The 14,682-nt window shown below is 38.7% G+C and overlaps 1 protein-coding gene across 2 annotated transcripts in view; it reads right to left on the bottom strand.

The window, feature by feature from the left end:
• Positions 1–14,682, bottom strand: part of GDAP2 (ganglioside induced differentiation associated protein 2) — a 68,101-nt gene that overhangs the window by 48,753 nt on the left and 4,666 nt on the right. For both annotated transcript variants that reach the window (NM_001046013.2, XM_059883072.1), the window contains 2 exon segments: positions 7,251–7,390; positions 9,021–9,263. In NM_001046013.2, the coding sequence (NP_001039478.1) occupies positions 7,251–7,390; positions 9,021–9,196 (316 nt within the window). In that variant the 5' untranslated portion in view covers positions 9,197–9,263.

Here is a 14,682-nt window from a genome sequence, read left to right as displayed (position 1 = left end):
TTAATTTCATGGCTGCAGTCATCATCCACAGAGATTTTGGAGGCCAAGAAAATAAAATCTGTCATTGTTTCCACTTTTCCTCTTCTATTTGCCATGAAGTGATGGAACCAGAAGCCACGATCTTAGTTTTCTTAATGCTGAGATTCAAGACAGCTTTTTCATTCTCCTCTTTCACCCTCATCAAGAAGCTTTTTAGTTTCTCTTCCCTTTTTGTCATCAGAGTACCATGTGCCTATCTGAGGTTGTTGATATTTCTCCCAGCAATCTTGATTCCAGCTTGTGATTCATCCAGCTTGGTATTTCACATGACATACTAAGCCTCTCACAAATGGAGCAGAGAAAAGGCAGAGGACAAATGCTTAAAAAAAAAAAAAAAAAAAAAGACAACGTTGGGACTTCCTTGGTGGTTCAGTAGTTAAGAATTTGCTTTCCAATGCAGGGGAGAGTGATTTGATCCCTGGTCAGGGAACTAAGATCCCACATGCCATGGAGCAACTATGCCCACATACCACAACTACTGAGCCCACGCGCCACAACGAGAAGCCCTTGCACCACAACTAGAGAAAGTCCATGCGCCACGACAAAGACTCAGCGCAGCCAGGGAAAAAAAAAGACAATATTGGGAAGGAAAATTAAAAAGAGAGCAAAAAAACTCCCAACACCGTAATTACTGCTCTTGGAGAGATAAAGAAAACATAGTACATCTGAAAACAAAAGTACAAGGTTATATTTAAAAAAAGAAATATTCAGAGAACAGGAAAAGGCATTTATCTAACTGTTATAGCTAAGTGAAAAATATGACAGCAGGCATAAAAAGTTCAATAGACAAGTTAAACCTAAAGTTGATGAAATCTACCAGAAAATAAACAGATGGAAGACAAGAGGTAACAGATATAAAACTTGGAAGATGAAATGGAAGGTACAGATTCAATCAGGTTTCTTCAAAGACAGAACAGAGAATACAGCAGGAAGAAAATTATTAAACAAACAAAACAAGAAATTTCCCCTAATGGAAAGATGTAAGTTTCTAGACTCAAAGAGCATATGGAATAACCAAACTAGACCACACCACATCACTTAAATTACAATAAAAGAACATCAGAAATAAAGATGAGATCATAAAAGTTTCCAGAAAAGAAACCAGTAACATACAAAGAATCTGGAACAATAACATCACATTTTTCAATAGCAATAATGAAAACCGATAACAATGGAGCAATGCCTTCAAAGTCTGGAAAATAATTTCTAACCTAGAATTTTATTTCCACCCAAACTACCAATTAAGTTTGAAGGTAGAAATAAGACCTCAATAGTTTTGTCCCCTTTCACCTTTCCCACAAATCTTACGGTGGATTTACTCACAAAAATGAAGGATTACATCAGAGAAAGGCAAGTGATGTTACTGGTTTTATTATTACAGCTTCATAGTACAGTTTGAAATCAGGAAGTATGTTGCCGCAACCTCTGCTCTTCTTTCTTAAGATTTGTTTGGCTATTTGGAGTCATTTGTAGTCCCGTAAATTTTAGAACTGTTTTATCTATTTCTGTGAAAAATACCATGGGAGTTTGGATAGGGATTGTACTGAACCTATAGATGGCTTTGAGTAGAAATTAAAAATATTAAAGTAACAATTTTACTTCTTTTGGATTTGGATGCCTTTTGTTTCATTTTCTTGTCTAACTGTTCTGGCTATGTTGAGGTATGTTTCCTCTACATCAAATATTTTGAGAATTTTTATCATGAAAGAGGTGTTGAATTTTGTCAAATGCTTTTTCTTCATCTGTTGGAAGGATGATATAATTAAATTGCCGATGTGTTTGGTTTGCAACTATCTTGTTGAGAGTTTTTTTATCTATACTTATCAGGGATATAGGCCTATATTTTTCTTTTCTTGTAGTTTCCTTGTCTGGCTTTGTTTCAGGCCTTGTAAAACAAGTCTGGAAGTATGTACTCCTGAACTTTTTGACTGAGTTTGAAAAGAATTGAAATTAATTCTTCTTTCTCTCTCTCTCTCTATATATATATATGGTATAATTCACCAGGGAAGCCACCAGGTCATGGGTAATCTTTGTTGGGAGGTTTTGATTGCTGATTTAAACTCCTTACTTTTTTCGTCCATTCAGATTTTCTATTGCATCATGGTTTAGTCTTGGTAGATTGTATGTTCACTAGGAAGTTATGTTTTTTCTAGCTTATCCAATATATTGGCAAATAACTGTTCATACTAGTCTCTTATAATCCTTTGTCTTTCTATAGTATTAGCTGTAATATCGCCACTTGCATTTAGAATTTTGTTTGAGTCCTCTTTCCCTCTTTGGTTAGTCTGGATAAACATTTCTCCTTCTTTAATTTTTATTTTTTTAGTTTTAAGTCAACTCTTTATTGCTTTTTTTCAACTGTTTATTTTCTAATTTTTATTTCTGCTCTAATATGTGTTTCCTTTCCCCTTTGATAATTATAGGTTTAGACTGATTTTTCTTTTTTTCTAATTCCTTGAGGCCTAAAATTAGGCTGTTTGAGATTGTCCTCCTCTTCAGTTCAGTTCAGTCGCTCAGTCATGTCTGAATCTTTGCGACCCCTTGAACTGCAGCACACCAGGCCTCCCTGTCCATTATCAACTCCCAGAGTTTACCCAAACTCATGTCCATTGAGTCGGTGATGCCATCCTGCCATCTCATCCTCTGTCGTCCCCTTTTCTTCCTGCCCTCAATCTTTCCCAGCACCAGGGTCTTTTCAAATGAGTCAGCTCTTTGCATCAGGTGGCCAAAGTACTGGAGTTTCAGCTTCAACATCAGTCCTTCCAACGAACACCCAGGACTGATCTCCTTTATGATGGACTGGTTGGATCTCTTTGCAGTCCAAGGGACTGAATTTGGCAATAAGGAGTTCATGATCTGAACCCCAGTTCAGCTCCCAGTCTTGTTTTTGCCGACTGTATAGAGCTTCTCCATCTTTGGCTACAAAGAATATCTGATTTCGGTGTTGACCATCTGGTGATGTCCATGTGTAGTCTTCTCTTGTGTTGCTGAAGAGGGTGTTTGCTATGATCAGTGCATTCTCTTGGCAAAACTCTATTAGCCTTTGCCCTGCTTCATTCTGTACTCCAAGGCCAAATTTGCCTGTTGACTTCCTACTTTTGCATTCCAGTTCCCTATAATGAAAAGGACATCTTTTGGGGGTGTTAGTTCTAAAAGGTCTTATAGGTCTTCATAGAACCATTCAGCTTCTTCTCTTCTCTTACTGTAGGCATTTATTGCTATAAATTTCTCTTATAATTGGGTTTAAAAAATTTTTTGACATCCCATAAGTTTGGCATGCTTTATTTTCCTTGTCTCAAGATAGCCTCCTTACTAGTCTTCTGTGTGGATGCCTCCTTACTAGTCTTCTGTGTGGATGATTTATCCAGTGTTAAAAGTAGGGTACTGATGTCCTCAATTATTACTGTATTGCTATCTTATTCCTCCATTCAGTTCTATTAATATTTCTCTTCGATACATAGGTGCTTCAATGCTGGGTGCATACATATTTACAACTGTTATATCTTCTTGATGAACTGATCCCTTTACCACCATATAGTGACATCTGTCTCTTCTGACCAATTCTGACAGAAAGTCTATTTTATACAATATAAGTACAGCCACTCCTACTCTCTCTTGGTTTCCATTTGCAAGGATTATCTTTTTTTAGTCTCTTCACTTCCAGCCTGTATGTGTCATTTAAGCTAAAGTGAATCTCTGGTAAACAGCATATTGTTGGAATTTTTTTTAGTCCTTCAGCTACTCTGTGTCTTTTAGTTGGAGAATTTAGTCCTTCTGCATTTAAAATTATTATTAATAGGTAATTATTGTCATTCTGTTAACTGTTTGATGGTTTTTTCAGTCCTTTACCCTTTAGTCCTCTCTTACTGTATTGCTTTTTTTTTTTTTTAACTAGTATGCTTTGATTTTGTTCTCTTTATCTTTTGTGTATCTATTGTTACCTTTTGTGTATCTATCATAGGTTTTTTCTTTGTAGTTATCATGAGGATTACATCAAACATCTTATAGATTTAATTGTCTATTTTTGCTGATAACAAACCTTCACTTGTGATGTTACAAAAAGATGCATCTAATACTGTTGGTGTTTTCAGTAGAAATGATGCATTATCACCTCTGAGTCTCTAAGTTAAAATCCCAAGGAATGTCTATTCATTTATTTATTAGCTACTGAAAGGATGCCTTTACTGTTCTTGGTATTGGGAACACAGAGGACAGTAAGACATGCAGTTCCTGTCCTCATGGAGTTCAAAGTTTGATGGGGACACAATCATTACATAAACAATTCATAAAATTATAATTAAGAGCTCCAAGACAAGTACTGCAGGCTGGAAGCATATACCATGGATAGAATGACCAATTCTGAAGAAAAGAAAATAGTGCTTTCAGGAAGAGATGTAAGCAAAGACTTCAGAATTAAGAGAGAACACTAGTACATGCAAAATTGAAAAGGAGCTGGGTGACAAGGCAAAAGGTAAAAGGGGACCTGGAAGTGAGTGAGTGAGATCTTGCAAGCCCCTGGAGACCAGTATAAGGAGTCAGGATTTTATTTTAAGCACAATGAGAGGCCACTAAATGGTTTGAAGCAGGGGAGCAATAAGAAGGGATTTACAATTTAAAAAGAAAATACTTCCTGTATGTGGAAAACAGATTTAAGAAAAGAATGGATGTAGGGAGACCAGTTGGGAGGAAGGCGATGACTATAATCCAGATGGGGATGATGGCAGCACAGGCTGGGATGAAGGCAGTGATAACATAGAGAGATTCAAGGTTGATTTAGGGCTTAAAGACAGACATATGGGGAAAAAGAAAGAGCAAGTGTTAACCCTAAAGAGTTTTGCATGACAAATGTGGTGGTTGATGATAGTGCCATTTTACTATTAGGTGAGATAGCAAATTCTCACCTAAGAAAAGCTGTTAGATTGAGCTTTCCCATTCTGAACTTGGGTGATTAATGTTTTAAACTTACTGCAATACTTTTATATTCATCCCTGTCAATTTTTTCCATTTTTTGGCTCATACTTCAAGGCAATGGCACCCTACTCCAGTACTCTTGCCTGGAAAATCCCATGGACAGAGGAGCCTGGTGGGCTGCAGTCCATGGGGTCGTTAAGAGTAGGACACGACTGAGCGACTTCACTTTCACTTTTCACTTTGATGCATTGGAGAAGGAAATGGCAGCCCACTCCAGTGTTCTTGCCTGGAGAATCCCAGGGATGGGAAGCTTGGTGGGCTGCCGTCTATGGGGTCGCACAGAGTCGGACACGACTGAAGTGACTTAGCAGCAGCAGCAGCAGCAGGAGTCTAGAACCTAATGTCTCTCCTCTGTTACTCCTCTCACCATTTTTTATCATCTACAGATTTGGTTAAGTCATACTTTGTAATCATTTACTAAGTTGTTATTAAAAATGTTAAAAAGAGGACAGACTTAAGTATTTAGCCCTTTAGTGTATCACTGATAATCTTTCTCCAGGTTGGCACTGATTAATTAATCAATACAACTGAGGAGTGTAGCTAGCACCATATACAATACTGAATGCTTAGGATGTGCCTAGCACTTAATAGGGAAAAGGCAATGGCACCCCACTCCAGTACTCTTGCCTGGAAAATCCCATGGGCAGAGGAGCCTGGGGTCCTGCAGTCCACGGGGTTGCGAAGAGTTGGACATGACTGAGCGACTTCACTTTCACGCATTGGAGAAGGAAATGGCAACCCACTCCAGTGTTCTTGCCTGGAGAATCCCAGGGACAGGGGAGCCTGGTGGGCTGCTGTCTATGGGGCTGCACAGAGTCGGACACAACTGAAGCGACTTAGCAGGAGCAGCACTTAATATCCATTACATAATTTATTCTTCATGATAATTTTTTTCCATTTTCAAATATTCACTGAGCTCTCGTTATGAGTCAGGAACTGAGGTAGGGATTGTTATCAGGGACTACTATCATCATCCCCCTTTTAGAGATAAGGAAACAGGCACAGAGGCAAATTAACTGGTCTTAAGTCACATAGTTCGTCAAGGACAGAGTTATAATATGAACCCCAGCTTGAAGACTCTCCAAAGATATGCTGCTAAAAATTGAGTTTTTATTTTGTAAACTTAAATTTCGTTATTTTATTTTTTTAAAAGTCGTAAGTCCAGATTTAAGGTGTAAGTGAGAATATGCGCGCGCCCCACCCTCCCCACACACACACACAGAGGCCATCAGGAATTTTTCCAGACCAGTTTCTGTTACTCTTTTCAAAGAACTTCTCAGCTTTATCCCTAATACATTTTGTAATTTCTACATGTTTTTCATAGCATCATGCTTTTAGTTAAATTGAGGGCTTTTTCCCCCACTTCTCCCCTCCCGGTTAAAGTTTAGTGTCTTGATAAGATAGATTATTTAACTCTTCTCTCTCTATCCCTTCTTTCATGGTCAACATTATAAATGTTCTTGTTCAAATTCTAATACCTTTATTAGGTTAGAAACCAATTGTCAGTGTTAAATCACAGAGGTCTAAGAAATGAAGACTTTTATAGAGAAGGGATTTGTTGTTTACATTTTAAGAAAAATTGCTTTATTTCATAAATATTTTTTATAAAATGGGATGACTAAATTTCACAATATTCTCTTTGCACTCAAATAACAATAACAAAAAGTTGCCAGGTTGGCAAGTTAAGAAAATAAATGCAAATAAAGTAAACAAGATTCCTCCTATTTCCAATTCCAAAGAAATATTCCAAGAATAACATTCTGGTTAAAACATACAAACGAAAACAGCAAGTACAGAATTAACCCAGAATGCATTTGCTCTTAAAATGCACTTGTGGTTTTTTGCCAGTAATTCAATTTCATTACAGAAGTGCAATACTCTTATGTCCAGGAGGTATATAAAAATTTCTCTGTCAACATCAAAACTCAATAAAAAAAGCTTCAGTTTAGACAGAGCATAGTTGTTTTATAAGGCTTATCAGTGCAAGACAATATACAGTCAAGAAAATGTTACCAAAGATCTAACCTGCTATGACAACTGTCATTTTAAAATTCAGGAACACGAAAGAGTTTTACTGAGTAAAAGTCTCAGCATTCAGTTTCTAACACATTGTGGGTTTATCAGAGGCTGTAATTGAACAACACCAATAGAGCTAAATCTACTTAGAATGACACTATACTTCTTCAAACATCAAAATATATGCTTCCTAAGCACTAACAGACCTAAGAAAGTTCACTTACCTCTAAGTTTCTGGAGGTCCTCCTTCAAATCAGGCCCTGCAAGCATGAAGATACTCTCTGACACAGGATTCTTATCCGTGAGACTTTCATTGCTGGTATTCACAATAGCTGTACAGTTCAGTAATGCCACATCTCCTTTCCTGAGGAAACAATAATTAAGAGCAAGTGTAGGGAAGAGGAGGCAGATGAGAATGTTAGTTTCTGATTCTTTCAAAACATTCTGTCTTCAATGCCTTCACAACATTGGTTTTACTAGTTCACAGACTTAAGCAATAGTAAAAAGTTGTTCCTAATTCAGAAAGGCTAATAAGGCATCTCAGATAGATCCTGAATGAAAAGTGCTACAAATGTGAAACCCATAAAGCTATCATGTCATTCCTTGGCTTCTTCCATATGCCTGTTACATTGCAACACAAGTCTTACAGAGCTGAAAGTAGGTGGTTTTTAGAGTTTAAACATAGCAACATTATTCGTAATAGCCAAAAAGTGGAAACAACCCAAGTGTCCATCAACTATTGAACTGATAAACTAAATGTGGTATACCCATGCGATGGAATATTACTTGGCCATAAAAAGGATTAAATTACTGATTCATACTACAACATAGATGAATCTTAAGAACATTATGCTACATCACAATTGATTCCATTTATATTAAATGTCCAGAATAGGCAAATCTAGAGATAAAAAGTAGATTAGTGGTTGACTGGAGCAGAGAGTTGGGGGTGGGTACATTTATTTACTAGCTCACAAAATTGAGCAATAGTAAAAAAGTTGTTCCTGACTCAGAAAGGCTAATTCTTGAATACAACTGCTAAAACCTCAAAACTCACAAAACCATTATGCCATTCTTTTCCTTCTTTCTTAAGAGATGTGTATAAGACAGGGAGTGACAGCTAATGGGTACAGGACTTTGGGTTGATGAAAACTGTCCATGGTGATGGTTGTACAACTTTGTGAATGTACTGAAAACCACTGACTTTTACAATCTAAATTAGTGAATTGTATAATATATGAATTGGGGGTTCCCAGCTGGCTCAGTGGGTAAAGAATGTACCTGCGATGCAGGAGATGTGAGTTCAATCCCTGGATTGGGAAGATTGCTTGGAGGAGGGCATGACAACCCACTCCAGTATTCTTGCCTGGAAAATCCCATGAACAGAAGAGCCTGGTGGACTAGAGTCCATAGGACTGCAAGGAGTCAGACATGACTGAAGTGACTGAGCATGCATGCATGATATATGAATTCCATCTCAATGAAGGTTTTTTAAAAACAGCTTTTTATAAACAGAAGTGTACTATTACTACCAATACATGCAACAATATAGCTCAATTCTCAAATAATTATTCTGAATGAAAGAAGTCAGACTAAAAAAAAAAGGATGTGATTCCATTTCTAGAAAATGCAAACTAATCTAGAGTGACAAAAAGATGAATGGTTGCTTGGGGATGTAGAAGCAGGGAGGAGCAGGAGAAAGGGATTACCAAGAGATACACAAAAAACTTTTGGGGGTGATAAATATATTCACTATCTTGATTCTGATGACTGGTTCACAGGTGTATGCATGTCAAAATTTACCAAGCTGTACACTTTAAGTGAAGTTTATTGTATATCACTTATGTCTCTATAAAGCTGTAAATGTATATGAAAAGTAATATTTCAATAATGAGAGGTTTTACAAAAAGAGTTTAGAAAAAAACTATGAAAAAAAGAATTTAGAAGAAATTATCAGAGTATTATATCACGATATGATTTAAACAAGGAATTACCAAAGAACCACTTTTCCATTGATATCCTTATTATAAAGAAAAGGTGATCTAATAGTCTCTTCCTGGTATGTTTCAGCTGCAATCTCAGAAGCATTTAACTGATCTTCACAAGAGTTGCCCCAGCTTGGCAGTGTATCCACATCCACAAACTGGGAAGGTGCACCCAAGGGATCCATGGAATGGAAACTTCAGCTTGTCTTTTCCCAAATTTCTCAGCAATTCAATATTCACTGGGGACTTTAGCTTGAGAGAAAAGAAAGAATCATTTTAATAGAGAAGCACAGATACTCCTTCACTTTATTAGAGCAAAAAACAAAACTCTACTGTGAAATGCACCAATAGGATATTGTGTGATTACAGTCACTTACATAGTCCCTTAAAAAATCAAATGTACAACAATGAATTACTACAGTTTTTTAAATACAGAAAGAAAGAGAGATTATTTAAACATAAATTATTTTCCAAGAATTAGTCATTTAAATAATCACATGTTCTACCAGTTCTACTTTCCAGAAACACAGGACTATTCACTCAACTTTCTTTGAGTGTCTGCTACTGGCAGGGTGAGGGGAGTGTTAGATGTTGCAAGAGATACAGAGACACATATTATGTACAACTTAGAGAGTTCAGTCTAACGTGGAGACTGAGAAGCAGGGAGGTTACTGAAATCAGGTAGTAAGAAATAACAAAGGTCTCAACTATGTAGAGAAGGAGGAGGAGAGGAAAGCATAGATTTGTGAGGCAACATACGAAGGAAGCCTTAACAGGATCTGATGATTTAGAGAATACAGGGTATGAGACACTGATGAGGTAGGAGGTTGGTTGTAGAGAAATGTAGAAATTAAAAAAGAAGAGTGACAGGAAGACACACAGCGTCAAGTACCACAGAGAGCTCACGGGAAATTTAACATGAGAAAAAGATATTTCATTTGCCAATAAGTCAAACAGCTGTTTCAGTAAAACGGTACACTCACTCATTCAATAAATCTTTGGAAGCATCTGTTAGGTGTCAAGCATTGTTTTAGTCACTGGGGACATAAGAATAAGATAGAGCAGTCCCTGCTAAGCAGTCCCTTAGAGAGCTCGTGCTTCCCTGAAAGGACATGAAAAACAAGCAAGCAAGAAAGCAGGTATCTAACAGAATGGCTGGAGGCAATAAGTATTACGAGGAAAAGGTGATATTTGAGCAGAGAGCTAAATAAAGTGAGAGAGCAAGCCATGTAAAGCTCTAGGGGGGTGTGCCAGACCAAGGCAATAGCAAGTACAAAGGCCAAAAGGGCAGGAGGGAAGGTACTCTGTTCCAGGAAAAGTGTGGAGGCTGGTCTGGGTTAGAGTAGAATGAGCTAGATAGTGAGTAGCAGGTGATGAAACTTGGTGAGCAAGGAGAGGTCAGATGAATCAGTCTATAAGTCATGATAAGAGGTTTAGATCTTGACACAAATAAGGGCAAGCTATTAGAAGATCCCTATAAAGATAATGATTAATATAAATAATATTTGAAAAGATTACTCTAGCTACAGTGAAACTGAGTGGGGGCAAGAGTAAATGCAGAGACCGGGAGAAAACAAGTGGAGTAATCCAGGTGAGACGGTGATGAAGGTGGTAAGGAATGGTTAGAACTGGATGAATTTTCAAGACGGAGTCAACAGGACCTTCTAAATGCACCTGAGGGGTGAGGGAAAAGAACAAAGATTACTCTTAGATATCCTGCTTGAGCAGTCAAATAGATGGTAATGCTATTTACAGAGAAAGAGAAGACTGGAGTAGGTTGCAGGTGCAGTAATAATCAAGGTCTTTTTTTCCTTATGTTTCTGCATGTGTTAGGTTTGAAATGCCCATATATACTCAAGTATTTGTATCAGACATGCAGTTGGTTACCTGAGGCTAGAGCTCAAAGAAGAAATCAGGTTAAATTTGTAAAATTGGAGGTCTCAGCATATAGATGCTATTTAAACCTATGGGAACTGGGCAAGACCACAGAGACAGAGAATGCAAATAAAGAAAAGACCCAAGGACTCAGTCCTAAGGCAGAATTTGGAGGTTGGAAAAGAAGAAAAGTGAAAAAGAGAGAGAGAGAGAGAAAAGGATTGTTAAGAATGGAAGAAAGATCTGGAAAAGTGTGGTAACATAAAAGCTAAGTGAAGAAAACAACTTTAGATGGGATGCTCAAGAAGGATCATCCAGGGTTAAATGCTACTGAAAGATGGAGGAATAGGACTAAAAATTAGTGCATTTGGTAAGTGAAAGATTGCTGGTAACACTGTACATACAGGAGAGCAGACAGATGATGAGGGAATGACAGTTGGTGTGTGAACTTCCTGAGGAGTTTTTCTGTATGATCCTAATGTTCGTTAAGAGTTAAGGAAAACAAGCATGCCCCTCTATACCTAATTTCTTGATGTTTCTTGCTCAGAGACATGGGATACTAATTGGGATGAACTACAGATCTGATACAATATTCTAATTCCTGTACCAACACTGTGTGGGAGGAAATGTGTTCCTTTATATAACAATCTCAGAAAAGTCTTGCAGATTACGAAAGTAGTGAAAGTGTTTGTCACTCAGCTGTGTGTGACTCTGCAACCCCATGGACTGTAACCTGCCATAGGGGGTCTCTGTCCATGGGGATTCCCCTGGAGAATACTGGAGTGGGTAGCCACTCCCTTCTCTAGTACATCTTCCTGACTCAGGGACTGACCCCAGGTCTCTCGCATTGCAGGGAGATTCTTTACATTTGAGCCACCAAGGAAGCCCAATTTTGTATCAGAGGATTATTCTCATTTAAGTACTGCTTTGATGTTATTTTGAAATAAAGAAACAAATTCTATCTAGAAGTTGATGTTCAGTCCTGTCCAATCAGCCTTTGAAACTAGAATGTGTGTTTTTGTATGTGTGTGTTCAGTCATGTCCAACTCTTTGCAGCCCCGTGGACTGTAGCCTGCCAGGCTCCTCTGTACATGGAATTTTCCAGGAAGGAATACTGGAGTAGGTTGCCATTTCCTACTCCAGAGGAAACTAGAGGCAACCACAAGTCCTGTTGATCTGTTCACAAGTATTCAGCCTGGAACTGGACAACTGAATAGAGTAAATGTGAAGGCTACATTCACCGTCTATGGCTGAACTGCTTTCAGTTCAACGCAAAGACACCCTGTAGAAATTCATACTTTCCCAACATTATCCAGATTTTTGGTGACTGACTCATGCTGAAACTTAACCAAAATATTAAAAAATCCATTAAAAATTTACTTTCATTTTGCAAACTTGAACATCAAATTACAGGACAAAACCACTTACTTTAAAATAACTTTTTTCTCCAATTCTAAGTAATAATCACTCATCAGTTCAGTTCAGTTGCTAAGTCGCGTCCGACTCTGTGTGACCCCATAGATGGCAGCCCACCAGGCTCCCCCGTCCCCAGGATTCTCCAGGCAAGAACACTGGAGTGGGTTGCCATTTCCTTCTCCAATGCATGAAAGGGAAAAGTGAAAGTGAAGTCGCTCAGTCATATCACTCATAGAACACTTGAAAAATACCAAAAAGGGGAGAAAAAACTTTCAAAATCTGATGTAGTTCCTACTTTTTTTCTATGATAGGTACATATAATACAATTTGAATCCAGTTTATTTAGTATTTTAAGGTAAAAATTTCCAGATGAAATTGCACTTTGAGGTAGAAGTAGGCTGGTAAAAGCTTGGGCTCTGGGGCTTCCCTGGTGGCTCAAATGGTAAATAATCTGCCTGCAATGCGGGAGACCTGGGTTTGATCCCTGGCTGGGAAGATCCCTTGGAGAAGGGAATGGCTACCCACTCCAGTATTCTTGTCTAGAGAATTTCATGGATAGAGGAGCCTGGTGGGCTACAGTCCACGGGGTCACAAAGAGTTGGACATGATTGACTAACACTTCAGACTTCTGTTATCAGGCCTGAGTTTGGGTCTAAGACCTACCACCTAATAATTTCATGATCATTGACTCTGAAGCAGAATTTTCTTATTTCTAAAAGAGTCAGAATGACAGTTCTTTTGAGGATTAAATGATTATCATCTGTAAAATTGCACAGCAGACCACCTGGCACAAAGCGAGGCACAATAAATGCTGCGTGTTATAACCTTTTCAGTCAATATGAAAATCACCTGCACCATTGTTGAGATACAGATGCTTTCACATGTAGCAAAGATCAAGACGCTGTCAAAGATTCCCTAACGAGCACCAGATAAACCAGACACAAACTGCTAAACTAAGATACACTCTTATTTGTCTGCCCTTGTAATGATTTGTTAATCCCTAAAACACCTAAATCAACCCAACATCTGTTTTCTCTGATTCTGCTCCTGTGCCACTAGGGAAAGAAAAATCACAAAGTATTCTCTCTGCTGTCAAAACAAATGCATGTTTTCTTGTGTCAGCTGGGCCCTCCATCAACACTGAGAGAAAATTGTTTGAGTCATTCTTGGATGACTATGCTACTCCACACAGCATCTGTGGTAGACAGCCTTCAAGATGTCTTTCAAGGATACCTGCTTTCTGATATGAATGCCCCTGTGTAGACCTCTTCCTTATGAATAAGGCTGGCCAATGTACCCAACTGGATATTGCAGAAACGACAGCTTGTGACTTTCAAGGATGGGTCATAAAAGATATTGTGGCTTCCGCCATGCTCATTTGGACTGCCTGTTCTGGGGAAGTACGCTCTCGTGATCTGGGGACACACTCATGCAGCTCATGAAAAGGCCCCTGTGTGGAGAAACTGAGTTCCTGCCAACCACCACCACCAACTGCCAGACACAAGAATGAATCACCTTGCATCCTCCAGCCCCAGCTGACATCTTGACCACAACCTCATGAGAAATGCTGAGCCAGAGCCACACAACTAATCAACTTTTGAATTCCTGACCCATAAAAACTGTGAGGTAATAAATGCTTATTTGCCTATTATGTCCCAGGCATTCATTCATTCAAGCACTATTAAGTGCTGAGTCTCTAGTGGAAAAGACAGCCCCACAAAAATCGCACAAACTTATAATCATAGCAATAAATACATATTGCTACAACAAAGAAGGGGAGGCTCTTTAGGCTGAAGAAGCAGAGAATGTCTCTTCCAGAAAGTGAGAGTTGAGACCAAAAGTAGCAGAAGAGTTCTAGAGACAGCAGAAAGCGGACATCTGGGAGCCCCGCAGGTACCAAAGGTACCAAAAAGGTACCAAAAAGCCTAAGACACTAAAACAAAAGAAGGCCACTATGGAAGGTATGAGCCATGAGGTACCAGATCTGTTAGAAATATGCTTTCTAATCTTTACAATAATCCCACAAAGTAGGTATTCAGTTCAGTTGCTCAGTTGTGTCCAACTCTTTGCGACCCCATGAATCACAGCACGCCAGGCCTCCTTATCCATCACCAGCTCCCAGAGTCTACCCAAACCCATGTTCATCGAGTCGGTGATGCCATCCAGCCATCTCATCCTCTGTCGTCCCCTTGTCCTCCTGCCCCCAATCCTTCCCAGCTTTAGGGTCTTTTCCAATCAGTCAACTCTTCGCATGAGGTAGCCAAAGTACTGGAGTTTCAGCTTCAACATCAGTCCTTCCAATGAACACCCAGGACTGATCTCCTTTAGGATGGACTGGTTGGATCTTCTTGCAGTCCAAGGGACTCTCAAGAGTCTTCTC

Source organism: Bos taurus, chromosome 3, assembly GCF_002263795.3.
Source record: "Bos taurus isolate L1 Dominette 01449 registration number 42190680 breed Hereford chromosome 3, ARS-UCD2.0, whole genome shotgun sequence".
NCBI classification, from domain to species: Eukaryota; Metazoa; Chordata; class Mammalia; order Artiodactyla; family Bovidae; genus Bos; species Bos taurus.
Note: the sequence above shows the minus strand (reverse complement) of the source record. Positions and strands in the feature narration are given on the sequence as shown.